The 26745-nt window shown below is 37.8% G+C and overlaps 1 protein-coding gene across 2 annotated transcripts in view; it reads right to left on the bottom strand.

Moving 5' to 3' along the window:
* arfgef3 (ARFGEF family member 3) overlaps nt 1–26745 on the bottom strand; it is a 40864-nt gene that overhangs the window by 5714 nt on the left and 8405 nt on the right. The window contains exons 8-33 of one of the 2 annotated variants that reach the window (XM_043234571.1): nt 26305–26389; nt 25558–25662; nt 24581–24908; nt 23990–24102; nt 21388–22367; nt 19597–19763; nt 19351–19516; nt 17836–17943; nt 14172–14387; nt 13912–14022; nt 13210–13360; nt 12204–12503; nt 10802–10935; nt 9491–9636; nt 9218–9397; nt 8964–9105; nt 8174–8296; nt 7940–8043; nt 7635–7779; nt 6633–6761; nt 6355–6531; nt 5787–5901; nt 5307–5409; nt 1434–1565; nt 603–733; nt 302–310 (exon numbers count right to left, since the gene is read on the bottom strand). In XM_043234571.1, coding sequence (XP_043090506.1) covers nt 302–310; nt 603–733; nt 1434–1565; nt 5307–5409; nt 5787–5901; nt 6355–6531; nt 6633–6761; nt 7635–7779; nt 7940–8043; nt 8174–8296; nt 8964–9105; nt 9218–9397; nt 9491–9636; nt 10802–10935; nt 12204–12503; nt 13210–13360; nt 13912–14022; nt 14172–14387; nt 17836–17943; nt 19351–19516; nt 19597–19763; nt 21388–22367; nt 23990–24102; nt 24581–24908; nt 25558–25662; nt 26305–26389 — 4600 coding nt within the window. The remainder of the gene's footprint in view (nt 1–301; nt 311–602; nt 734–1433; nt 1566–5306; nt 5410–5786; nt 5902–6354; nt 6532–6632; nt 6762–7634; nt 7780–7939; nt 8044–8173; nt 8297–8963; nt 9106–9217; nt 9398–9490; nt 9637–10801; nt 10936–12203; nt 12504–13209; nt 13361–13911; nt 14023–14171; nt 14388–17835; nt 17944–19350; nt 19517–19596; nt 19764–21387; nt 22368–23989; nt 24103–24580; nt 24909–25557; nt 25663–26304; nt 26390–26745) is intronic. The other variant, XM_043234572.1, reaches the window with a different exon arrangement.

Below are 26745 nucleotides of genomic sequence, written 5' to 3'. Positions count from 1 at the left end.
GCGACAGAACAGAGAATATAACAACACTGTGACCCATTGAACTGATGCATTATGGATAGTGCTTTTTTCAGGAACAACAGTAGTAGATGTGAAACCGTTAAGATCATTTATATGATCATGTACATTATATGAACTTTCCATTTCATGCCCTACACGTTGAATTATGATATTTTAAAAACCTATCAAAAATAAACAAATAAATGCAGCGTAAATGTAACGTGCCACTTGAAATATATGAAATATTACATTATTAAAACTGAAGAACAGTAAGCCATGCAGATTCTGTTTGCTGTGGCCTTACCCAATTTTTCTGTGTCACGCACAGCATAAAAAAAGGAAATAAGAAAACATACAAGCACAGGTCACTTTATAATTAAAACAGCATTTAAATTTAAATGTTAATTCAACTTATTTTATCTTATATTTTATATTGTCGGTTATATCAAGTCTACAGATAAATGTCATTTTATGGATCAATCACTAAAAACCACAACAATCAACCACAAAATGTTCCTAGGGTCCTGCATCATATTATAACTTGGAAAGTATTATTGAAAAAATACATATCAGCAGGCAGAGTATTGAGCAGGCAGCCATCTCACCTCTTTTGAGCTTGACCATTGGACTGCTGGTCGGCAGGAAGCTCAATAATCAGCACACAGGACTGAGCGTGCTCAAAACCTTCCTTGTTGCTCGGCGTTTTAGGGGAGCACTGCGTATCTAGCATGAAGACCTGGAAGAAGAAAAAAATACATTCTATCGTTATAATCACTGAATTATAAAAAAAAAAATATTTTGAAAATCCATGATTTTGTGAAAAGTGCAGACAGTGAATTTTTAAATACTCCTAGGAATTAATTCGATAGTCACTAAACCTGGTCAAATTTATGTCAATAAATTATATTACAAACAGATTATTGATACTTGAACTTGCCATGGAAAACCAATAAATGTATAGCAAAAAAAGGAAACCAGAAAGCATTTCTCTTCATATTGTCTGATTTAAAACAAACTGTAGTTTTATGTTCTATTCAGGATTTTAAAAGGAAGGGTTTTGGCTCTTGTTGTGCTATTGCTTTCATAGCTGCCTAAGGTAATGCCTAAAAAAGGTTTGACCAATAAAGTGCAGGCATTGTACATAATCAACCAATGGCTTTCGTTGTCAAAGCAATGGAATACATATATATATATATATATATATATATAAAAAAAAAGATTGATTACTGACCGAAGAACCTTGAAAAACTAATGCTGTTTTTCTTTCTATTAACTGATCTGAAGGTATTTTTAATGTCTTTTAGAGATTTCAAAGCCAGATATCTATCCATTTTATACCTATCGCTCTATTTTCTCACAGTATCAATATGTTCTAGCAGCATTAATTATTATAAGATATCTGGTTCAGTTGCAAATGATGTGAGGTGTGCACGTACCTGTTGAGCCATGGCCCGGATCCTCATGTACTCAGCCTCAGCTGAAGGGGAGTGTGAGGGGGCCGCAACTTTCACTTCACATGCATCTCCTGTGAAACTGTCTGAACCACTCCGGAAACAAGCTAGGAGATTCTGCCAAAAGACAGAGAAGGTATACAGAAAACAATAACACAGATAGCTTTTCTTTTCATGTTTTTAGATTCAATTATGAATCAAACTTGCACTGGTTTACATTGAACTTGTTTGCGATCATTCTCTACCTATTAAAAATCTTATCTTTAAGCATCTTATGTCGTACAGAACAGAACAGAATTTTTGCTAGTAAGTACTTGCACAAATAAAGCTGTTGCATCTGTCAGTACTCTGTGCTTGACCTACATCTACGTTTCTTATAGCAGCAGTTACACAATAGAAAAAGAAATGAGCAAGTTGGCAGAATTTATGCGAAAGCGAAAGTACAATATCTATAAAAAATCATTTTCAGGAAAATCTAATAAATGCATTTATTCTGCCCCAGTTTTATTCTGTACACCAGATACTCTCTTGTGTAGGGTAGGGTGATATAGCTTTAAAAAAAAAAGTATACATCAGTATTTTTAAGGCAAATAAAATATATCTACTGTATTTGTTTGATAATGCAAATAGTTCCACACATTAGCTTAATCATCATTTCAACCCCAAAGATATTGCTGCCAAGCACATTAACAGTGTTTATAACTTGAATGAACTTATTTCTAGCAATGAATCTTTCAAGCACTTTCACTGCTTAAAAGCCTTTCATTTTTGTGCCATCTGCAGAACCAAACAAAATGCAAACACTTCATCTGCCATCAGTCAGACAAACAGATCTGGTCCAGGGGCCAATTCTATTGATTAAAGAAATGCGGTTTTGGAAGCAAACAACTGATTACTGGTACAGTCTTTAGGAAACTTGATTGCCAAATAAAAATGACATCAAATTCACTGTTTTGTATCAAAATTAGAATTAGCATATATTTCCTCTATCCTACTAAAGTGATAGCAAAAAGGTATTTGGTCATAATCACAACACATCTAGTTTATAAGTCATCTTTACACATGTGTTCATATTGCTGATAGTAGCACAATTTTGCTTCTTTCCATAAAGTAGCACAACACTAATCCTTAAAGAAGATTACATCCTGAATATTAGTTGAGACAGCAATGACCACATGTGGCTGCAAACATCCCAAGCATGAATATTCATTAAGTCAATGATTGGATAGCATATGTAAAAATATGTGACAATGAACTTTCCTTTTTAAACCAATGCATCTGGAATGTGGTTTTCAAAAGCTGCACAGAGGCATGATTTTCCTTTAGCCTTGTTCTTTCCTGACAAGCATTTCATCTTCATCAGCTTAGAAACAGCTTGTGTGACCTCAGGGTGCTTGCAACGCCTAGAAATCTAAAAAACTGATGGAGTTTTAGTAATCTGTTAAATAAAATGTCTTTATATGGACATTTCTTTAGTTTACTTTTTTTATTTTTTATATTTGGTTAGCAGCTAGTATTAGTGACTTCTACACTTGTTAGAAACAGGACAATGTGTGTCGGGGTTAATGACAGAGCAACATGTGGCTCATTGCGCTTTAGACGTCTGAAACCCAGTCTGGGGGATTTGGGGATTATTTTTTAAGAATAGATAATCAGAATAAAGAGTGCTAGAGTCAAATAAAGATATAAGACATGTGTTTTTAGACGATTCTTGAAGATGGCTAAGGACTTGGCTGCTTGGATTGAGTTGGGCAGGTCATTCCACCAGGAAAGAACAGTTAATATAAAAGCCTATGAGAGTGATTTTGTGCATCTCCAGGATGGCACAATAATCCGCCGTTCACTTGCAGAACACAAACGTAAAGAGGGCACATAAGTCTGAAGTAATGAATTTAGGTAAAGGGGTGCAGATCTAGTGGTGATTTTGGTGGCAAACATAAAATTTTATGTAAGCAGCTATTGGTAGCTAGTACAAATGAATAAACAGGTGTGACATGCATTCTTTTTGGCTCATTAAAAATGAATTTTGCATCTTAATCAATCTTAATTATAAAGGTTTAAAAGAACTGTCTGGAAGACCTGCAAAGAGAGCATTGGAATAGCCCAGCCTGGACAGAATTAGAGCTTGAACAAGGAGTTCTGAAAGAAAACAAGTAAACAAAACCAAACGTGTGCTAAGGTCATCCATTCACTTGAAAGGAAATTCTCAAGCAGGAAAAAACAGGAAGCCCGAAAACAAACTAATTATGCGAGTTACAGAGTTTTTGTAGTGCAATTGTTATTGTTTCACTGATTTTCTGTTAGAACCTACTAACGTAATATGAATTCAGCGGGAGAGAATGCTCTTATACATGGCATAGTGACAATGGCACTGTGCAGAAGATGGACATGGTATAAGAACAACGAAATGGAAACTTCACGTCTGAGCTTAAGAGAACATGCCGATTAGAATTGGCGAGCTGAAATTTGCCTTTTGTGTGTGAATGCCAGGCCACTTCCCCATAAATACAGGTATATAAGATGGCAGCTAAGGTATGATGGTTTATGCCCGTCAATAACCTGTCAATTCTGCACAGAGGAACATAACGTCTCTCTTCCCTCCTTCCTACATCAACCTCAAATCAAAACTACCCTCGTGCAGCTTTATGAGCACCTTGGCCTGGTCCCTCCTGCAGGATAGCCATGGCGTGGAGGGCGCAGATGGGTGGTCCTCAGCACTGTAAGCCTTGGCAGCAAGAGCTGGCAATAGCTTACAGTCTTTGGACGGGAGGCTTGGAGGTTTTCTCCAGGTGGCAGCGCTTTGCAGGAGAACATCCACGTACCCCCTGGCCAAAGGGGGAGGCTGTTCAGTGTCCTCGTTGGCCGAAGAAGACAATAGCCCCCCTCCTCTGATGCAGCGATAGACATATTGTCCTCCTCTGGAGACCAGAAAGAGACACTGGGTTCACTTCGGGATGGACAGGCATCAGCTCTTGGGAGCTCCACGGGAAGTCAGAAGTCTGTGTGGACTGGCCCTGCGGAGCATTCCTGACTGTTATAATCTCATAATGTGGGTATGAACCATCCATGAATGGTGTCTCAGTGTGTTTATGGCCCAGGCACATGAGACAGCGATTGCGTCCGTCATCAGAGGTAAGAAAACTACCGCATCCAGAAGTACATGGTCAAAAAGACATCTCAAGAGGCACTCTCAATGGCAAGCTGTAGGAATTTGCTCTTTTAACCGGCTTGCTCAGGGGAAGAACCGCGAAACACAATGTGCAAGTCCAGGGAGATCACCATAAATTGCAGATGAAACACGGCCAAAAATCTAAAAAATTTCAGCTTCTTCGTAGCTCTTCTTCGTGAGCCTTAAGGCACCCCGGTAATAAGATGTTGCGACTTGGACACCTTACTTTTCCAAGATACCATGAAGGACCTATCTGAAAGATAAGACTCAAACCACTAGAGGAAGGTTTCTGAGATTTCCCTTTGCCAATAGGCTTGACAGGAGGATCTGGTGGTTAACCGTATCAAATTTATTATAGTAAAAATTTAGAAATATTTGAAACAAATGTACTGTAGTCTTCTGATACTTCAGAAATTATTCTTGATTTGCTGCTTAAAGAAACATTTCTTATTATAACAATAGATTGTTCTATTAACAATAGAAGATTATTCTCAAGCAGCAAATCAATATACATATGGGGGCCGGGGAGTTAATGATAAAACAAAAAAACCCAAAAAACTAAAATACACCTGGACCTCAACTTTTTTTCACTCTTATAATCTTTTAAATGTTACAATATAATCACTATAAAGCAAACATTGTTATTACTCATGTGAAGACACAACTTCAATAAACGTTCCGATAGTCACCTTCACAGGCTCCAGGGTAGCTGAGAAAGCGTCCTGCAGGGCACAGCATGCTAATCGCCACATCTCCTCAGTAAAAACAGGCCCTGCTGTTACCAGAACATACCTGGACATCATAAATAACAAATCAGAACTTAATATACCTATACTAATAGTATTATACCATCTACACACATCTGAATCTAACATCATAAAAGATGTATCTGGAACACTCTGCATCACACACTCCTCACAAATAAAAGCTGTAGTGGGTCATTTGACAAAGTACAAACAAGTCATTTTATATTAGAGAAGGGTTGATTTTGCCATACATAAACATAAAACATAACATGTACACTGACAGTGTAACCTCACAAAGTAGCAGTTAAAATTACACATGTGCAACAGAATGCTAAAATGCCACTGCTGTTTCAATATCTTTTGCCTAAAGTCCCTAATATGTTGTTTATGTAGGTAGTTCAGTATGTTTTGGAATACACACACCTAATACAAGAACAGCCCACTCTGGAGATGGTCTCAGCTGGTTCTGCCACACAGGACACCAGCAGTTTAAATAGATCTTTCAGCATCAGGTTAATCAGACTCTCATAGCCAATATCTGCAAAATAAATACAGTCATTACGATTAATATGTCCTGAAAACAAAAATAAACGTTTTAAAATATGATTTTATTTTTATATTTGCTACCCCCTTTGTATTTTTTATGTTTTTAGTTTTTTATGTCTACATAGTTTATTATTCCAATTAGTTTTAATTATTTTTGTACTCAAAGCTAAACTAAATAAACAAAAAATAAAAAAGTTGTGTTCGCAACTAGCTGAAATAAAATGTTTTATAAAATAAAATACACATATAAGATTTTAGATATTTTTATTTCAATTATTTTTAATTCAATTAATTAAATTTTTCAAGTAACCAAATGGTTACTATGACTTTAGTTTTCTTTGTAGTTAAATGGCAAGAACCTTTGTTTTTGATGAATCTAATAAAGATTCTATTTGTACATAATAGTGTTAGTTGCAGTATCTTTAATGCTATTAAAAAAAAAAACCTGAATGGATGAAGCTGTGAATATGTTCCACCACCAGTTCACAGGATAGTCCAATGGCATGCTTGAAGTTTGCTGCAGCAATGTCCCAGTATGAGTGGTCACCGTGGCTTCGTTGTAGCCATAGTGACATGACAGGAAGAAGCAGCTGGATGACAGAGAAAATGGCAAAGCCAGGCCCTATGGAAGGGGAAGAGACAACGTATAAAGCCAGAGCTTTGTGGACTTCCTTTCGTATCCACAGCAGTATAATTGTGAGTAGTCATTCATAGGCATATGACCTGGTATCTTGGTGACTTCACGCAGAAGTTCAAACAGAAGCTCAAGTGTAGGTGGCTGATGCTGACGAGGACAGTTTGACACGGCTGCTGTCAGCTGCTCCAAAAGAAGAATCCACACCTGTATCAGACCTGCACACACGCAAAACTCATCACCATTGCACAACTGTAAGAACAATTTTTAATCTATAAACCTACAGAGCTTTGGCACTGAAGCCACTTTCTCGCCGTAATACCCCCTCAGCTGCACTGAATCGCAAAAAAGCTGCTGCATGACTGAATTTAACCCAGAAGCTGCGAAATTACAAGTATAACAAATGATAATCACTTTAAACAAATGTTGCTGGACTGGGAACAGTGTTCCTTTCAGTTTACCATAGATATTGATCCTGCTACAGCCAGGATTCCTGACATTTATGTGTGCCTGATTTCAACACAGAGGAAATACATAAAGCATATTCGCCTGCGAATGCATTTCGTAAATACAAAATAGGTTGATCTAAATCTGTGTGATCAGATTTATTATTATACGTTCATATCACTGATCTTTTGTTGATTTTGATTGCTTCCGTTGTCCTCATTTGTCGCTTTGGAAAAAAAAACAGCTAAATGACCAAAATGTAAATATTGTCATATTGCCCAGCCCAAAAACATCTATAGTTTATTTAAAAAAAAAACATCTAATTATGCAAAATATAAGATGTTTGTCAAAACGATATATAACAATACAATATATAAGGTATGAACTTCCAGCAAAATTCAACATATAAACTCCAGGTGGTGAAATTTGTAGTTATCATGTTATATTTCTATGCTTTAAAATTTGTTTCAATTGCAAAGCTCGTTCTCATTTTAGATGTGTTTTACATGTTCTGTCACAGCACTCAAGATGAAAATCAATGTCTTTTTGCCACTTAATGGAACCGCAGTCGCTCAACCATACACTTTAACTCAACCCGTGTCATTTGTGCAAAAAATACCTAAGAAAATAAGACAACAAATCACCTGTATCATCGTCAAACTCTGCTAAAACACAGTCCATGCCCTCCTCACTGCTCACAGACCTTTCCTGAGCTCTCATCGGGAGGCTGGCCAACCGCGCTCCCAGGAAAACTGGCTTGGACGGCATCTTATAGATTTTGGCAAGCAGCTGTAAAACGAAAAGTAAAACTTCACAAGCACCAAACTTAATGTTGTTGTTATTGTCATTATTATATTTTTGGTGTTGCTCATTTGGAAAATTTGCATTTTACCCGAGATACAGCTTCTGAAAATTATTTCTGGATAGAAATGTGCTCCTTTTTACACACCTGTGAACATTTCCTCAAATAGTCCAGGGCAGGCAGACACAGATCTGTAGAACTGTATCCACTGACATGAACACAGTCCCCAATCTCCTTATAGTCCACTTCTCCTACAAATAATCACACGGCAAATATAATTTATTATAAATAGAGACAATCTGATAATCATAATTCAATCATTTTGAATCTTTTTGTCTGTAGTGATGAGTGAAGCTGTTGTGAAGCTATTGTTTAGCTCACCTAAACCTTTCACAAACTTCATAAGGCACATGATGTAGTCAGTGGCTGCGTTGGCAAACACCTGAATGTTGTCTGTGTTAATGAAGGCTTCAAAGACATCAAACACAGGTGCCTGTGACTTTCCTGCATATGAAAGAAGAGTGAAAAAATGTCAACAAAAATGCATACATTTAGCCCAAAAAAGTTACATAATCTAGCTTTTAAGGTCAATCGTGTATTGTCAAAGTTACAATAATGCCAAAAAAATGCTAAAAAAAAGTTTCAAACACTTTTAATCCAGCTACACTTTGGACAAACTGTTAGTGGCTAAGCTATGTTTGAAACTGATGCAAAACACTGACACCTGTTAGTATTCATTCTGTATTAAGTTACTTTTATATTTATTAAGTTGTCGTAAGCCTACAAATCAACATTATCACTTAGAGGAAGAATTATTTATTCGATTAATATCTAAATATATTAATTGTTGTTTTAGTTTGTATATTTACAATACTTTTACATTTAGTGATTTAGCAGCCGCTTTTATCCAAAGTGACTTACACATGAGAATAACAGAAAGTGTTTGAGGGTCAAATAAAAAGAAAAAGAAAAAGTAAAATTTAATTAGAATAGACTGCTTGTGTTTAGGGGGTTAAATAAGTATCTATGAATATGATAAAGATTTATGTCATGCATTTTATATTAAAAAAATGTTTCATGTGGTAATAATCCCTATACTGCATATTGGCGTTAATGAGTAGGAAAATTATTCTTTGCATAAACAACTAATAATACAGCAAATTTTACAGACCCATAGAGTATTCTCCAATCAGGTAATCCTTCACATCCGTTTTGTTGCCATGCACAGTCCGGAGAGCACTGAACAGTGGCCTCCAGCCAGACTGGATCTGAGCTGAGCACATCTCCACCAGCTCTCCAATGGATGTTATCACCTTCACCAGAACAGACAGATGCACAGGAAACCGCAATTAACTTACTATAGAGAATAAAATATGTGGCACTGACACAGGTCTGTTTGAACCATGATAAGTGGAAATGTCAGACCTGATCTTGGACGTCTTCGTCGCAGAGCTCCAACTGCATGATGTGCTCAAAAGGCCTGAAGAGGGCTTCATTAAAATGAAAGTGTGGCAGCTCTGCCCAGCTGCTCAGAACCTCCATCAGAACATCATGGATAAAGGACACAGCCTTCTGGGATACATGTCGCTCCTTATGACAAGCCGCCTGTGGAAACAAGAAAAAGTAAGTCACAACTCAGAAAAATAAATGTGTAGCTAATTAAGAATGTAGCCTCATGAGAGCTTTGTCTTTTCCCACCTCCACCAGGTGAGGCGCTACCACACTCCAGGCTCTCATCATGTGCAGCAGCGGTCTGCTCTTGTTCTTCACAATGCGAAGCATGGCCTCTCCTAACCGGAAGAGGTGGAGGGCACTACGCTTGTCTTGGGTTGACTTTGCCTCCCCTTGAGGTGAAGGCAACAAAAAAAAAAGGCTTTAAAACCTTCAGAAAATATTGTCAAGGTCAAGCTAAATATTATGTGAATATTCTGTGAGCTGAATAGTAGTAAAATGATTTTATATTAGTTTCAATACGAATCTAGAATTTTAATAAAAAATGTGGTATTTGGAATATGGTTCTTTAAAACCCTGATTTCTAGCAATAAACATAAAATATATTTTTTAATAAGTAACATTTATACAAGTTAGCCTAAATTAAGTTGATTTACAAGCAAAATGAGTTCATTTTTGGTCCATCTCCTATAGACTAAAAATTAATTCTTCATTCTTCATTATGGAAAATGAATTCTTGGAAGAGTGGTACAAGAGGATGTAATGCTACTTATTCAAAAGTCACTCTCAACTTATGTGTCAATAAAGAATATATAAAATATCTTCATATAGTCACAATACTTCAGCATGTTATTCTTTTTAAGTGAGGGTAATATTTTAATTACGTTTTTATCCAAGCTAAGTATCCGAGTCATTCTGGAGACTCCAGGAAGGTTCTAGTTCCGTTCTGGAAAACGGTGGTGTTGGAGACTAAATAGTTCCTCATGGTTTTATACCTAATTCTTCACAGTAATTCTTAAATATTTTGTAGTGTCTTTTCTTTTCCACCTGTGGTTTTCCTGATCCTGCTGACCCAGTGAGCATTTTGCTGTCTAATGGTCATGTCTTGTTATGGTCATTACTCATGGGGATTTAATCATTTTTTAAAAGTTAAATCTCTTTTTTTGGCTCATATTATCTGTAAAAGTAAACATATTCTGCACACCTGAATTTAAGCAAATTTCACACCCACCTTCAGGGACAATTTATATAAATATTAAATTAATCATTACTAAATTAAATTGGTAAAATGTGCTTGGAAAAAATATGCCTAATATTTATGCATGCAGAGTAGTTTCCATATGAGACTAGCACTTTGTATAACCCCATAACAATATGTGGGTATATAGTTTCTTTAAAACTATCATTTCTATGACCTCATTATTTTCTAACAATAAACAAACATAAAAAAAACATGAATAAGAGACATTTATAAAATAAGTTAGAGTAAATTAGGCTGTCACTTACAAGAGAAAAAATGTATTGCGTCAGTGAAAAGTGTCAATAATCGTTGGGTACCTGGCATGGCTAAGGAGTAGTCTCCAGTTTCTGTGACCGAATCAAAAAGTTGAGACTGTGAAGCTTTTCTGAGCTGATGTAGGAAACCCACTAGAGCCACTAGGTTGAGTTTACTCACTGCATCCTCGAACAGCCTGCAGGACATTCACATCAACATGTTAAAACATAAACTGACATGTGAGAACAGTGGTGGACAAATGGGTACATACGCAATGTGGCATATATAATAATGCACAATGATCTACTGCTGAATACTGATTGGACAAAATAGTGTCACAGCAATGTTAAAATTCACTATAAACACAAGCTACATAGATCACACTGGGGACTTGTTTTTTCACAATTGTGTCCAACTATGAATTTGAATATTAATTTAATGAGAAAGTAACTTGCTTGGTGTAAAACCATGGTGACTTCTGTTTTTGCCGTTTGGTGCTCACCCTCCATAACATTTCTTTTTTAGTAAACTTGTAAATAGATTATTAAAAAAATTGTTTGAGCAAGTGATGACTGGTATACTTCATTATACTTAGTGTTACGTTTTCCTCATTTGGAAGATGAGCTTGATTGTTATTTGTGCAAACACTGACTGCTAATGCATTTTCAATTATCAAAGAGTCAGCAGTCATAAATACTGATCCTGGCACACGAGAAAAATGTGTAACTGATGCCTTGCATTGCAAACAGGGTAAAATAATGTGTTTTTTTCCCTATAATAAAGTTAACACTGACATGAAGTTTCAACAGCTCTGAAAAGTAAAGTCAGAGTCCATAGCCTTTTTTTAATTTATTGTTAAAAAAAACATGACAGATTTACAGAAATATAAACTGAACGAAGGTAAATATCGAATAATAACGAGTCTGATTCAACTTTTGGATTATTGTTTGATTTTGGGAACAGAACAAGCGAAACTCAATTAATTAGCCAGTCGAAAGAGGCATTTGTGTGTATTATGATGCACACAGTGAGACATGCTGTGAGGTCTATTTATTAAAAGGTTAAAGTTAATGGTGAATATCTTGTTTTACCATGGGTACTCAGGCATTCCAAGCTCAAGCACCCGGGGGATTTCTGCCTATGCTAGATACATCTGTCAGTAGCCTTTTATTATTCAGAGTCCCATCACTTACATAACAAAATATGACCCACAAACACTGGCTGAGTAACAAAAATATGAAGGGTTGTGTGAGTTGCTATATTCACTTAAACAGAGAACACTGGATGGAACAAAATATGCCTCCAAAGGAAATCTTACAGGTCCCCCTAGTGACCATTTTCAACATAACTCCATTTAGAAACCAAAAGTTTGACACACCACAAGTTCTGATTGCACAGTTTAAACACCTTAGCCAAAAAACAAGTGAAGCTGCGGAAGGTGAAATAGATATTTTTCTGTGGTACCTGTCAGCTTGTGTTGAAAGCGTGCAGACGGCTTTGGCGGCGCTGGTGCCTGTAAGCAGACTGCCTCCCCTCAGGTCGAACCCTTTACCACGACTACTTTCTCTTAAGAGTTCCTGGATAGATAGCGGCTGGATAACTGGATGGCTGAGACCCAGTTCTAGCTCAGGACTGGCCTCACCACTTAACTCTAGCTCCAGGTCGACTGCCACGGCCTGCTGTGCCTGTGTGATAGCGAGGGGAGGCTGGGAGCCACCGTCACTGAAGTGCGTGTGCTCCAGTGAACTGACATACTCGATCACTCTGAGGAATATTTAAAACAAACTCAGCGTGGAGAATTTAAGGATTATTTATTAGTTTACTAATGTTAGACTTGAAAGGATTAAATAAGCTTATTGTTGTATGGAATAATTGCATTTGTTCGGAGATACAACTATTTGGAATCTGAGGGTGCAAAAAAATATATAAATAAAAACAATAACATTATAAAATAATGTTATTATAATAATAAATATATTGTAATAATATATTTTTTAAAGTTTTTAGCAATGATATTACTGTACAAAAATTACATTTTGATACTGATGTTGGGAATGTACAAAATATCTTTAAGGAACATGAGATTTAATTAACATCCTAATGATTTTTGTCATAAAATAAAAAATTATAATACATACAATGTATTGTTGGCTAGTGCTACAACTGTACCTGTGCTACTTATGACTTGTTTTGTGCACCATGGTCACATAAAAAAATAAAACATGTCTTTTTATGATATGGCAATTAATAAAAACCAAAACAGCAAAATACATAATTAATAAAAAAAAATGCACTACTTGATTTGAATAGAATATGTATATTTCAAGTAAAATTGTAGTCTTTTTTTAAATGTGCAATTATTTGCAAACAATTAATGATTAACCATGGTTATTTAATTAACCATAATTACTTTACTAAAGATGCAACCAAATCATGGTTCCTTAAGAATGAATGGATGTGAATGTTTCACCTAAAGACATGAGGCCAGCAATCGTGATTATGGCTGCCCATTTCCAGCCCCACATTGAGTATAGCGTCCATGCAGAGCACATGGGCTGTGTGCAGCCTCACACCCTGACAGCGGCCCATCTGTTCCAGTTTCTGTTCAACACGCTGCTTAACTACAACACAGACACATGCAAGTTCACATCAGGTGATTAAATACAATTACAATAGTGTTTGAACCAAATATATAAGGATATCAAGTTATAAATTTGGCTGCTTTAAAAAAAATGTTAACTTGTTCATCTAATCAATAACGAAGGTCACCAAGGAACCATATATCAAAATATGCCATTCGATATTTTGTCGAAGTAAACAATATTTTGGGCTTGAGATATTCTTACTATACGATATGAGATATTCTCATCATAAAAGTGTCATGAGAACTTGTAAGGAAATTGTAAGGAAGTGAAATAAATTTGTATGTGGTTTTTTTTCAAAATGCTTTTGCGGGTCCTCATACTTATGTACTGCATCAGCAACTCTAAGCAGATTTGAATACTGGCATTGGAATTTGTTCTGGCTGCCAATTTATGCCCACATGTACAGTATGTAACACATGAGCACCGAAAAGGATACAGTACTATATGATAGAAATAAAGTGTAATTGAATACAGTGATGCAAAGTGAAATATGTCACACAATAATACTGTGAAATGTGTGTGAACACCTTGAGCAATGGCATCACCAGTCTCCCCAAATTCCTTTTCATCTTTCTCCTCCTGAACACATGATGCAGCTGCCATCTGGGCAAGTGCTGAGGCACAGTTTGCAGCCACACCTAAGTGACAGAGAATTAAGACTCAGCAGACGTACCATTTTCTTTAGTGTCCCATCTTCTACTCTGATGAACCATATGCAAAAGATTAAGGTGTGAGGGAACAGTATGAGTAAGCTCAAATAAAAATTAATAGGCTGAAGCAAAGTTACCCAAGGCACAGCTAAGTGCCGCAGCCTTGCGTAGACCATCCAAGCTGAGGCAGATGGTGTCTCTCTCCCTCTGGGTCTGCTCTTTAACTCCCTCTGCTCCAAGAATAAAGGCGAGACCTCTAGAACTTCCTGCCATGCGCCCGGTAAGTGGTGTGGACAGCGTGTCGATCAGGTTTTTCCAGCAGCCAGTCAGTATATAGCGGGCAAATACAACACCTGTCAGGAAGAAGAAGGTGACAGCTTGACCCTATGTTGTCAATGCTTGTGATTTGACAGAAGCTGCCCAAAAATTCAGATTCTCAAAAACTATTTGATTTGCCTCTGGTCTCCCTCATGGACCACAATCAGTCAAGCTACAAAACATATTTAACAGAGACTATATGTTTCTATCCATCACTCAACACTATGCTCATTCATTCTGCTGTTTTTTTCCTGCTGCCTTTTTTGCAATAAATTAGCATATGCACTTATCTTCCCTCTCCATGCTGGATATCCAAAAATTGCACTAGTTTGAGTCCTCACAAATAGATCCTTCAGTGTCACATCAACTAATATCACCAGAGTACCTCAGGGTTTGGTGCCCCATCTTCTTTTTGCAACACAAAACAACACTAAACAAATGGATTTTCACTGCTACACTGACAATACGTAGCTCTTCTTGTTATTCTAGAAAAAGGATCCCACAGTGTATGCATGGATTTCAGCTTTCCTGGTATACATAAAAAACATCACTTCCAACTCAACATAGCAAGAAAGGAACTTGTTGTCTTCTTGTCAACCACTTCACTAATTAAACATAAACATAATGCTCTTCATTTAGGCTGATTACAGATAATGCTATTCATGTCAGCCAGGATCAAGATGAACTTCATGGACAACACTGTAGCTCTCTAAGGTTTACTCTCTACGGTTACTGTGTTAGACAGACTTGTCCTCTGCAACACCAAGAAAATGACACTGTTTTGATCTAAACATGCTGCAAAGAACGTCTTGGTTACTTGTGTAATCCTCATTCCCTGAAAGAAGGAAAGGAGACGTTATGTCATTGACTGACGTCATGGGGTCCTACTCGGGAACCCAATTACCTCTTAGGAGATCTTAGGAGAAAAGGCCAATGAGAATTGGCAAAAGGGTATTTGCATGCCAAGCCACTACCCCATATATACGGGTATATAAGGTTGTGGCAAGAGGGACGTAATGTCTCTGTTCCTCGGTTACACAAGTAACCGAGATATTCACTTTCAGTAAGTCACTATGATGTTACATTATTGACTGATGTCATGGAGTTCCTATGGAAAACGCCACAACCTGAACTGAGTTACGTAACTGAGGAACAAATGCTGACAGGCGAGCGTGTCAGAACAAATGACAATCAATACCAATAACCATCCTAACGCCCTAAAACACTTGCGGGCCCTGCAGGGGTGCCAAATATTTTTGAAGCAATAGCTGGGGATGGAGCACAATGGCATAATCATGTGGAAAGTGTAAAATAACGAAGGGGAACATGGTGGGAAAAAGACAGTCTACTGAGGCATGAGAACTAGGTCCGAAGAGGGTGAAGGAAGGCCTCTTTCGGGCACAGCTCAAACTACTCTGACTAATCTGAACTGTGAGGCAATCGAGGAAACGGGGGAACGCAGACTACGGAAAGGTCCCAAGAAGGGATGAGCTGTGGTTTAGGAAGATTTAACCTTCTCACACCCCTGAGGAACCTGACGAACAGGTGATGCCTTACCAAGGTTCTTCTTCTTTAGGGGAATCTTCCAAGGAGAGGATGTTGAGAAGAGCATGAGGTCCATGAACCAGGTTCAGGTGGGCCAAACGGCACAACCAGCAGAACCTGCTCCTCCTCCCCCCTGATCTTGCACAGGGTCTGTGCAAGGAGGCTCACTGGGGGAAAGGTGCACTTGAGTGTGTCCCAGTGCATTCGAGGCGAGGGGAGCCTTGGACAGGGAGTAAAAGTGCTGGAAATGACCTGCCAGAGACTCTCTGAATCATCCCAGGGTGGATTCTCCATTCTCCATTTTAGTTGACATAAGAGAGGGCGAGTGTGCAGCTGCAAGATTTGACTCCCGGAATATGAACGGCCTGCAGCGATTTCATCTGCATTTGACTCCAGAGGTGGAGATGGCAAGTGAGTTGCGACAAGCAACGAGAGCTGATGCTGCCCTGGTGGTTGACGTAAGCCTGTTGCAAACGTACATATGTCACGCAGCAGAAGTGTGCATACCCTCAGATGATTTGGACATAGTGGTGTACAAGAGGTGAAAAACGATATAAATACTGTTCAGTTTTCTCACACAACTGCTTGTTTCGTGTCTTAGGCCATCAATGTATCATCACAATAGGGTTTAATTTGGATTTCTTTGCGCATGTTTTCCTCTCATAGAGAAAGTTCCCTATTCCGACTGTGGCAGCCAGAGTGGTGGCCACACAAGAGTTCTAATATGGCTTTATTGCCTCTACACATGCAAACAAATTTATGCAAATCATGTGTATTGTGTGTGTGTATGGTTAAACTTTATTTGAATGTCTCTTTTGGCAATTGCATTCATTATGGTTTCAGTTGATTAATAACCACACAAATAATATTTATTATACATATGTTCACATTCATAAGACATAATATACATTGTTACTATCTGGAGTGCATACAAATTAGTTGCGTTGTATCTGATACATATCTGTTTCTATTTTGAGTTAGGTTTATTGGTGATGTGTGGTGATGATCGTAAAGGCTGTTTGCTGCAGCTACCTAGACTTCATTTATTTCCCTCTTAATTTGTAATGGGCCCATCTTTTTCTTTATAAGCTGTTGTGTTGTCAATTTGAGATGTTTTTTTGTTTGTTTCTGTCTGAATTTTTTTGTTGTTTATTTCTGATGTTGTAAGAATTATGATATTATAAAGTTACTTTGCTTTGAGTTCAATTAAAGGTCTTGTTTTAGTATTGGCTGGTGTTCCTGGTCCTTGACTTCTTTGTCCCTCACACCGACCATTATATGACTGACAGACTTGACTTAAAAATCTTAAAATTGGATCTAATGAAGAAAAAAAAAAACACACATACACATTAGATATCTTTGGGGTTAGCTGATAAACTTCAAATTTTAGCTTCAAAGTGAACTATTCTGTTAAACACATCTTGTCCCGGCGTGATACCAAAGCACTGGGTGCCAGGCTTTCGTCTGGTCATCGCCAAAGGCACCCCCCTGCAGAGGCACCCCCTTCTACACCTGCTCCGCTCCAGGAAACACCAAAGAAGGCAACCCCTCAAAAGGGTGTCGAGCTAGCCGCAGACATCCCCAAAGACACTCTCAATGGCCGTGCAAGCTGTAGAAATTTGCTCTTTTAGGCTGGATTGTCCAGGGGAGGACTGCTGCACACCAGTGTGCAATGAGGCGATCTTCTCCACTGGAGTGCAGTTTCTGACGCAGCAAAGGATTTCTATCAGCAATCTTCTTTTTCTTCTTTCCTCCAGAGTACAGATCAGCAACAAAGCAGAAAGCTGAATAAGCAGCCATCTTATATAACTGTAAGACCCCAAGACGTCAGTCAATGACGTAACGTCATATTGACTGGCTGAAAGGGAACTTGAAACTCACAAAGAAACTTCCATAACCTCCTTACATATGTGAATATGTGTATGCATGTGTTTATACCTGCCACCAAGCTGTCACTGCCATTCTTGTCGCAAGTGAAGGGTGACTGTGTTGAGGCCTTTCTGATCAGCTGACCACCGATAGCACTGCTGCCCAGTCCATCGATATCTGGACAGGAACAGAACAAATACACATTTGTTAGTTGTAAATGGTCATTTAGTCAACATATTTATCCAAAGGCAATCTTATTACAGGGTCAGTGGCCCTTGAGCAACTTCAGGTTATTGAGGTTATAAACTTAAATATTTACAATTCTTGGAGAATATTTATCCTGGATAAATTTAATTTTAACTTTGAGGTCTGCAGTTTGGGCCAAAATTCCTCCACAGAGCTGTAACAAAGTTATTGCAAGTTATCACAAACACTTGGTGTGGATTTGGATTTTTGTTTTCCCTTCATAATAAAAACTTTCATTTGTGCATGATGTGTTTACTTGTGTTATCTTTTATTGATTATCTGAAACATCAAAGTCAAAAAAACATCAAAAAAAAGGATGGGGGCCAACACTTTTTCACACCACTGTATATTCTCATTTGTAAGTCCATTTACAATTTTTTTTGCTAAATTATTAAATGTGTTTGCAAATTTTAATCTATATATGATGTTATATTACAAATTCATAAAAGATTAAAAACAGATTCCAGTCTGAAAGTATATTGTGATTTAAAATATAAGCGCAAGTCCAAGCCCTGAGACAGTAATTTTTTGTCTTTCAGTTACTGAACATCTGGCAGGTTTTCCAAAGTTAAGTGTGAATGCTAATCAAAAGGTACAATTGTGCCTTTTGTTTCAGGGTCTCTATGCATTTAAATGTCACTTGGATGCTAAATAGATCACGGATCTGGAAATGTCCTGTTCTGGGCCAAGGTCCTGTTCTATATTTGCATACTTTTGTTTTAATGGTCTCCACCTCGGTGTACTCCTCCCCCATGAAACCTATAAACTTCACTGTGCTAGGTTTCTGGTAAGATTTCTTTCTTGGAGATTTCATGACGATTTTCTTAAAGATTTCTTGAAGACTTCTTTCAGATGACTACATCAACAAAATAAAAATGATCTCCTACTTTACCAAGAATCTCCTGGTCTCTTCTTAAAAAGAAGCTAAAAAAAGTTTCCAACAGTAATCAGCTTAGCAATTAAATCAGCAGAGATAAGAAACCTGCATTAGCCACTATAATCCTTTCATTCACCAGGATCAGAATTACATGAAAACTAATCAAGCATTTTGTATGTTGGCCAAACTGATATTATATTTTATATTTATGCCATTATTATACTTTTATGAGGTCATTTAAATTTTTGGGTGAACTATTCCTTTAATGTGGTATTACGCTGTTTGTGAATTTTTAAAACAACTGGTCGTTATACTTCACTTTTAAACTATTTTAAAATGAAAAAGACATTGCATATCACCTGAATTTATAAATCTCAAATAAGACATATGCTTTATTCACTTATTGCTTCACACAATGGATTTATACCAATAAATGCTCATCTGACACAAAGGATTATTACCGGTAAGCATGGTGATGAGAGGTAAGGACTGCTCCTCAGCCGAGCCCCAGTATCCTGCCTCCCCCAGCAGGTTTCTCTCCAACACCTGGTTGTAAAGCTCCTCGATCCAGGCCTGAGACAGGACCACCAGAACGCCACTGCTCTGGATCTGACGCACAAACTCTTTCTGCACACACAGATAGCTCCGCATCACAATCAGATTGTAAAATAATGGCAAAAAGGTATGGTAAAATAGTGCAGGAATACCAAAGACACCAGAGCAGATGTGGGTTTCCTGTGGTAATAGTCACAGCAGCACAGTTTGAGGTTGAGCAGTAGAGCATAATAGGAAACCAGGTACAATCCATCTGCATTCATTAGAGCCTGACAACTCAGGTTTTCACTGCCCTCGAAACCTGGAGAATGTACCCCACCTACGAGACCATGAAATAACATCACATTACCTTCAGCTGCACACACAAAAATATCTTAGCGATAAACTTAGTGTCCCTAATATCTGAAAATTTTGTCTTATATGCTTGTACAACAATCCGCAGTTTCTGTATTTCTGTATATGATGAACAGATTTAGTTTAGGCTTTTATTCACATTTAAATGCTGGGGAATGCACACATGCATTGAGTAAATCAAATGGTAAATGGAAGCTCAACCACACATGCTTGACACATGAAATCTTTACTGATTGTCACAGGTCAAGCACGATGGAGTTTCCATTCACCCAAAGTACTCTATGTTTATGCATTGATCAATGCATATGTGTATATGTTCGTCTTGTAGACGAAATCCATTCATCATATAAAGTGATTGTCTGTTGCAAAAAACTAAATCAGTGTTGGTGGAATTAACTTTCAACTTTCATTGCAAATAGCTTCATTTGGGTTTTGAAGATTATTAAAAGGTTGAGTAAATGTTGACAGAACATTTAGTTTTGGGTTCACTAATAGTTGCTTCACTTTATAATTCAATTGCTCTGTCTGACAAAAGTAATTGATATTTGGCCATTTTGAGTCTCATTTCTTGATATTAATGACTTTTTTTTTCCTACTGTATAACAGTATAACAAACCAAATCTTGGAGGGTCAATGTTCTACAAAGTTTAGCCTGAACTAAACTTTGTAGAACATCTTGACTAGCTGGACTAGGTGTGTTCAACTGGGACTTGAGCTAAACTCATCAGTCAGAGCTGGGTAGTAACTGATTACACGTAGTCTGAATTACTACACTGTGTTCCGAATAATTAAGTTTAAATTCTGGTCATTTTTTGTACATTTAATACATTTTACCAATCCCAAACCAAGTCAATCTTGATAACTACTATTGATTTTGCCGGGTGAAAGTCAAAAATTCCTTATATTCAGGTGTATAATAAGGAACGCAGTGCAATCAGATTCCAAAAATTCTGAATAAATAAAATGACATTAAGGATAATGTAAATGCATATTATTTTACAACAGCAATAATTAATTTTTAATTTATTGATTTTAGCTTATTGCTAATTTTTATCGATTAATATTTAATATTTAGTCACTCAGAGATCAGAAATAAAATATTTCCTTTTTTTTTCAGTAAGTGTGAAATTTTGATTCATTTAAACATTTAGTTTTAACAGTTTTATTCAATTAATTATTAGCTTTACATTAAACTCATAAACCCCCTAATGTTAATTCATTAACTGAGGGTAACTCATGAGATTTTATTGTAAAGGTGATACCTATTGGTCTTTATGATTCACTTTACATTTTAATCAGTGTAAAACTTTTACCTTTATATATTTTTTGTATTGTTTTATTATATTTAAATGTTTAGGTACTTTTGTTAAACAAAAAATTATTAAACCTGTTATACTGTATTATAACAATAACTAAATTTCAGTATTGTGATAATACCATGAAAGAAATTAATGCATACTAGCGTATCCGGGGTGTGTGTGTGAGTATCATTTCAAGGCCAAGTGATCATAATGTATTGTTTTTGTATTGTTACACAAAGGAGTTAAATGTTATCTCTATATTCATGCAAACAACGCTTGTCCTGTTACCTGCTTGCAGTCCCGAACAGAAGGTGGATGAGAAGCTCTGCAGGGACACGTCTACATCTGTGGTGCTGTGCATTCCCAGCAGGCGTGGTAACAGCACAGCCAGAGACTGCACAAAAAGCCGGGCACTCTGTTGGTCTGCTTCCTGGTTCTTCAGCAGTTTTAGGGACAGGGCAGCAGTCCGCAGTGTACGGTGCCCGGGACAGTCTCGCGGCGTCTGCTCCTCATCAGCCAGAGAGCAGTTATCAGAGCCCATGTCGGACACATCAGAGCGTCCCGAGTCCTTTTCTGCAGCCATGGAGTACTGGTCGCACGAATCGAACTCCGTTCGTGACAGCTCCTGCTCGTCCGCACTGAAGTTGCTTTCGCTGTAGCGTGAGCCGTGCGAGCGAGCCCGAGACTCCACAGACAGAAAGTTGGTGATATCGGGGTAGGCCAGGCCATGGCTGCGCTGCACTACATCAGGAGGAGCCGTACTGGATGGGGCTTCAGGGACACCGCTGTCTCGAACACATTCTGGTAGATCCGGACGAGCTCTCGCCACAGCTCCACAGGCAGAAGGTGAAGGCAGACGTGGTTCCTCCCCGCAGTCCTCTGGAGTGGTCTGGCCCATTTCCCCTTCCAGAGTAGTTTGACCCACATCTCCCTCCAGTGTGGTCTGGCCTGTGTCGGTGGTGACGCTGATGCTGATGTCAGGGCTGCGTTCGGTGATGCTGCTCTCCCAGGCGGCGTTCTCAGAGGAAAGGACTCGCCGCTGCCAGCGGAAGTCAGCTTCATTGAGCTCCACAGACTCACGCATAGACTCCACCCCTTCCTTGAGCTCATCCAATCGCCGAAGCAACATGCGAGATTGGTCTTGCTGCAGGCCACGCCCCTGACTGAGCTCATCTAATGTACCCAACAGGGCACAAGCACAGGACACAGAAGAGTAGCAGGCCTCAATCCCGCCCTTCATGCACGCTTCTGTTACACCATCCATTACCCTGAGAAAATAGAAAAGATGCTGACATTCATTGGCAAAACTTGCTCTTTGAGGAACTCTTTGCTCACACACAGAAACTGTATCAGCTATACAGAGATTTAGTAGCAAAGCTACTAGTGATTTTCAGTGCAGTAAATCCATTTATCTTTATCCTTTTATCCCTGAAACTTTCATATCGTTGAGTAGAGTTTGGGTTACAGTTACTTGCAATGACAGACGCCACGACAGCGAAAGGTCCTGAGCACTTGGGAAATGAGGAGAAAGCGGCGTGGCAGGCTTTTTCCACGGGTTTAGCCATGACCAGTGTGAACATGTGAACAGCCCCAAAGTCCGTCTACACTCAACTTGAAAAAGCGATCAATCAATCATTAAAACTTTGTGTCAGTACATCATAAATGGAATGTGCGGGATTTTTTGCGCCACTCTTGTAATTTGTTTATTTCCAATGCGGATTTACTCACCCCAATCATTGATTATTTATCTATATTTTCCCAAATACAGCTATTTGTTTGTTTGTTTTCATATAGAACTATATAATAATGTCTAATGTGAATTTTTTTCTGTGACTCAACGCCTACTTCACTACATTGAATCAATTCACAGTAAAAAAAAAACAAAAAAAACAAGCCATGCCCTCTATTTTTAGTCAAATGTATAATAAGAAGTGAGCATAATTGTTTTTTTGTAAATCATTGCAAATAGCCTTTTCCTAATGTGTGCTAGTTAGCAAGTTCTGCAGCTGAAAGTACACAGTCTCATGAGTACAGCTTATCAGCTGATATTGACAAATGTAAAAGGGATGTTGTTTTACACTACCATTGAAAAATTTAAACTACAGCATGTTATAAAATTTCATTAAGACTAAAGAATCGTATCAACTTATGGAAAGGGGACATCTGATGACATTTTTAAGGCTTGTCAGTACTTGGCCACTGTTATAATGGTGAACATCGCTGGATAGGACACAGTATCAATGTCCCCTTGCTACTGCATGTGTGTGTTTTGACAACACAGTTACAAAAAAAAAAAAAAAAAAAAAAAAAAAAAAAAAAAAAAAACTTACACTGGTTTCCTTCAGCACAAAGAGCAAAACAAGTTGTTTAAAGTAAACACATCAGAACAAAATGTTAATTCACTACATCTGTTCGATGCATATGGACTGTCTCAGAAAGCAAACAGCATCTGCATACTGCATCTAGTAAACACATGAGAGCAGATAGGATTTCTATTTGCTTCTGATGTGATGCGACACTCACATTGAGAATGATCAAGTGTCAGCTATTTAGCGACTGAATGCCAGTGGACAGGGCCTATGGTGAAAAGATGGCTACTCGTCGATATCTTGCTCTGGACGTGGTTAGGTGATGCAATTTTCCGGCTTGATTAAATAAATGCTTTGTTTATAATGAAAGCTATGAAACTATATGAAACATAATTAAGCTACGAAACTTACAGGATGCTCTTACATTCCAAATGTTTAAGGCAAACTTTACATTTCGGCCTGGTTGGGTCATTTGAATGTCTGAGAAGTGACATAATGTAGTGATTGTGTTGGTCACCATGTGTTTGTAAAGTACCCTTTAAATGTCTTAACGTCGCTGAATAAGAAAAAAAATATCTTACAGTTTGAGAAGATCAAGATGTGACTTCCTTTTTGAGAAAGACCGCTTTCTCGTCTCAGGCTCAATGACGCATGGGCCAGCCAGATCAAACAAGCGCTGAGGACTTCCCACAATCTGAAGGAGTCAAGCAGTATAACAGCATGTTTATTATTGCAGGAAAACCTGAGTACCCAAGCAGGTGGTAGATTTTTTTTTTCTCCATGTGTGACATCGCATAAAATGAAAAGCTTCTGAAATGTAGGGGCACATGGAATTGAGTATGCATAGCCAAGAGTAGAGCTGGGCAGTATATTACATGCTATAGTAATGCGCATCTAGTTAGTAAAGCTGGTTCCTTGATTAGTTGTACATTTCCATCACCTGTTTTCGAATGGACCGGCAGTGAATACACAGACCTGAGATGCACATGACTATAGCAAGCAATATATACCACCCAGCATTTGAAATAATGCACATGCATAAAGTAGGTTTCACCACATTATTAAAGTCTATTTAGTCTTTTTTTATTTAGATAATTGTCATGTTACACTCAAAGTATGACTTAGTATACACACAGAGTATTCTTCTTATACACTAAGTGTGAAGGCCTCACCTCTTTCATAATCTTGATGGCCTCCACTCTGTGTTGTGGTGGTGGATAAAGCAGAATGCGGTGGTACAGGGACTGCAAAACAGGCTTCATGGACTCAACGCAGCTCACCAGACGCACTAACTCAGCTGCCACATAGCAGATGGTGCGAACGACTGGGCCAATCATTATGGGAGCACTCGATGAGCAGCCAGAACCCCGGCCTTGATCCAAGACCGCTGTCCCCGGTGCTGTGTCTGAGTCTTGGGTTTGCCCACCATGGGCAGAGGTGATGGTTTTATCACTCGCTGGGTTTCCCATAATCACCACCAGAGTTGGACACAACTGCTTCCTGTGTGTATACAGTACACACTGATGACGTAAAATCATTACAGCATATCCCTCCTCATAATAATCACTTTGTAAAACCAAAGTAACACAGATTGAAATTATGCGTTTAAAAAAAAATAGATGCGCTTATTGTACATCGATAATCTTTTTTTTTTTTTTTGACAGGAAAATCAAAGTTCCCACTGAAGTAGCTGATAAATAATACTTACATATATACAGGTTTATCTAAAAAAAAATCAGGATATTGTGAAAAAGTTATTTTTTCATATGTTCTAGATTTACTATGTGTAAAGTAAAACATTTCATAACGTATTTTTTTAAAATAACATTTATAAAATATTTTTTAATAACATACATCTCATGAAAGGTATCTGGGTATCTTTTGCTCTTTGAAACCACAATAATGGGGAACACGTCTGATTTGGCAATGGTTCATAAGACAATCACTGACACCCTCCACAAACAGGGAACTAACTCTTTAAGTTGTCATTTATTAATACTTGCAATCATAAAAATCAGTAAAATGTATGGTTTTCAGAGTGCAATTAATTGCAGATTAAAAATGAAAAGCACAGTTGACTTACTTTTAATTACTTAAATTCCAGAGACCCTGGATTTATATGTGCAACGAGAACAAATGCGTGTCTCACCAGATGAGGTCAGTGAAATTACGATGCAGGTGCATTGTGGGAGGACAGCTGCTCAGCATGGACAGAATACACTCCAGGTACAACAGCTGCAGCAGCTGGTTTTCACTAAAGAACACACAAACACACTCACTTTAATAAAATATTCAAGTCTGAAATTAAATGAGTAGATAAAAAAATTTAAGAGGAATGAACTTCATGACCATTAAAAATAAGTTAAATATGTTAACATGTTAAAATATTTTACATTCATAAGTATGAATGTGTGGTGTCCAATAAGAATGAAATCCAGACATCCTACATACACCATTGTTGGCTTTGTCATGTGACCTGTGCATCACTTTACTCCCATTCACAACTCCTCGCCTGTGGCTAAAAAGTAGAAGTAGTCACTGGATGCTCACTTTAGTATGTATCTTTCTGGAAGTAGTAGGTGATCTGGGAACATTTTGCCTACTGTTTATTAACACTTTATTAACTTGTCGGGTCCACAACATACTGACTATGAGAAACTTTGCCATTATAGGTTAACTAATTCTAATAACCCTAAACCTACCCTAACAGTCTACTCTGAGAGTTAGTAGACATGTAGCTGCAAATTAATGAGAATTAGTTGACATGTAGTTGCAAAGTTACTTATACCATATATTACACCAAGAGTGGGAGCTACAGTAATGTGAGCAAACATTGCTAATAATCCTAGTCTTTCAATAAAATTCCAACAACAAAGTGAAGATATGTAAAGCTTACTTGGAGACAGACTCCAGTTTGTCACAGAAAACAGTGAGCACCATAACAACATCTTCATACAGTGCATCGGTAGTGGGAGATAGATCTGAAGACATAAAAGATTTATGTAATTGACAATAAATGGCAATTAAAAACTGTAAGCAAGCAACTGAACAACACCCTTGGTGAGCACCTCAACCAATCAAACACTCACAATATTTTTGGTCAATAAATAAATGACACTCTATATAAGAAACATTTAAAGAACTGCACAAAACAATCTTTTCTGTGACATATTTTTATGCTTATTGGATTACCATGATGAGGAATGTGACCTCTCATAAAAAGGTTGGGGACTATTATGCCGATTTTAGGACAGAAGCAAAATCGGTGACAGCTGCTATCATCAGTGAATGCAATATACTACTTGAGCTATGAAAACAGCTGTGGGAAATTATAAAT

Source organism: Puntigrus tetrazona, unplaced genomic scaffold (genome assembly GCF_018831695.1).
Source record: "Puntigrus tetrazona isolate hp1 unplaced genomic scaffold, ASM1883169v1 S000001170, whole genome shotgun sequence".
NCBI classification, from domain to species: domain Eukaryota; kingdom Metazoa; phylum Chordata; class Actinopteri; order Cypriniformes; family Cyprinidae; genus Puntigrus; species Puntigrus tetrazona.
This window is presented reverse-complemented; position numbering and strand designations above follow the sequence as displayed.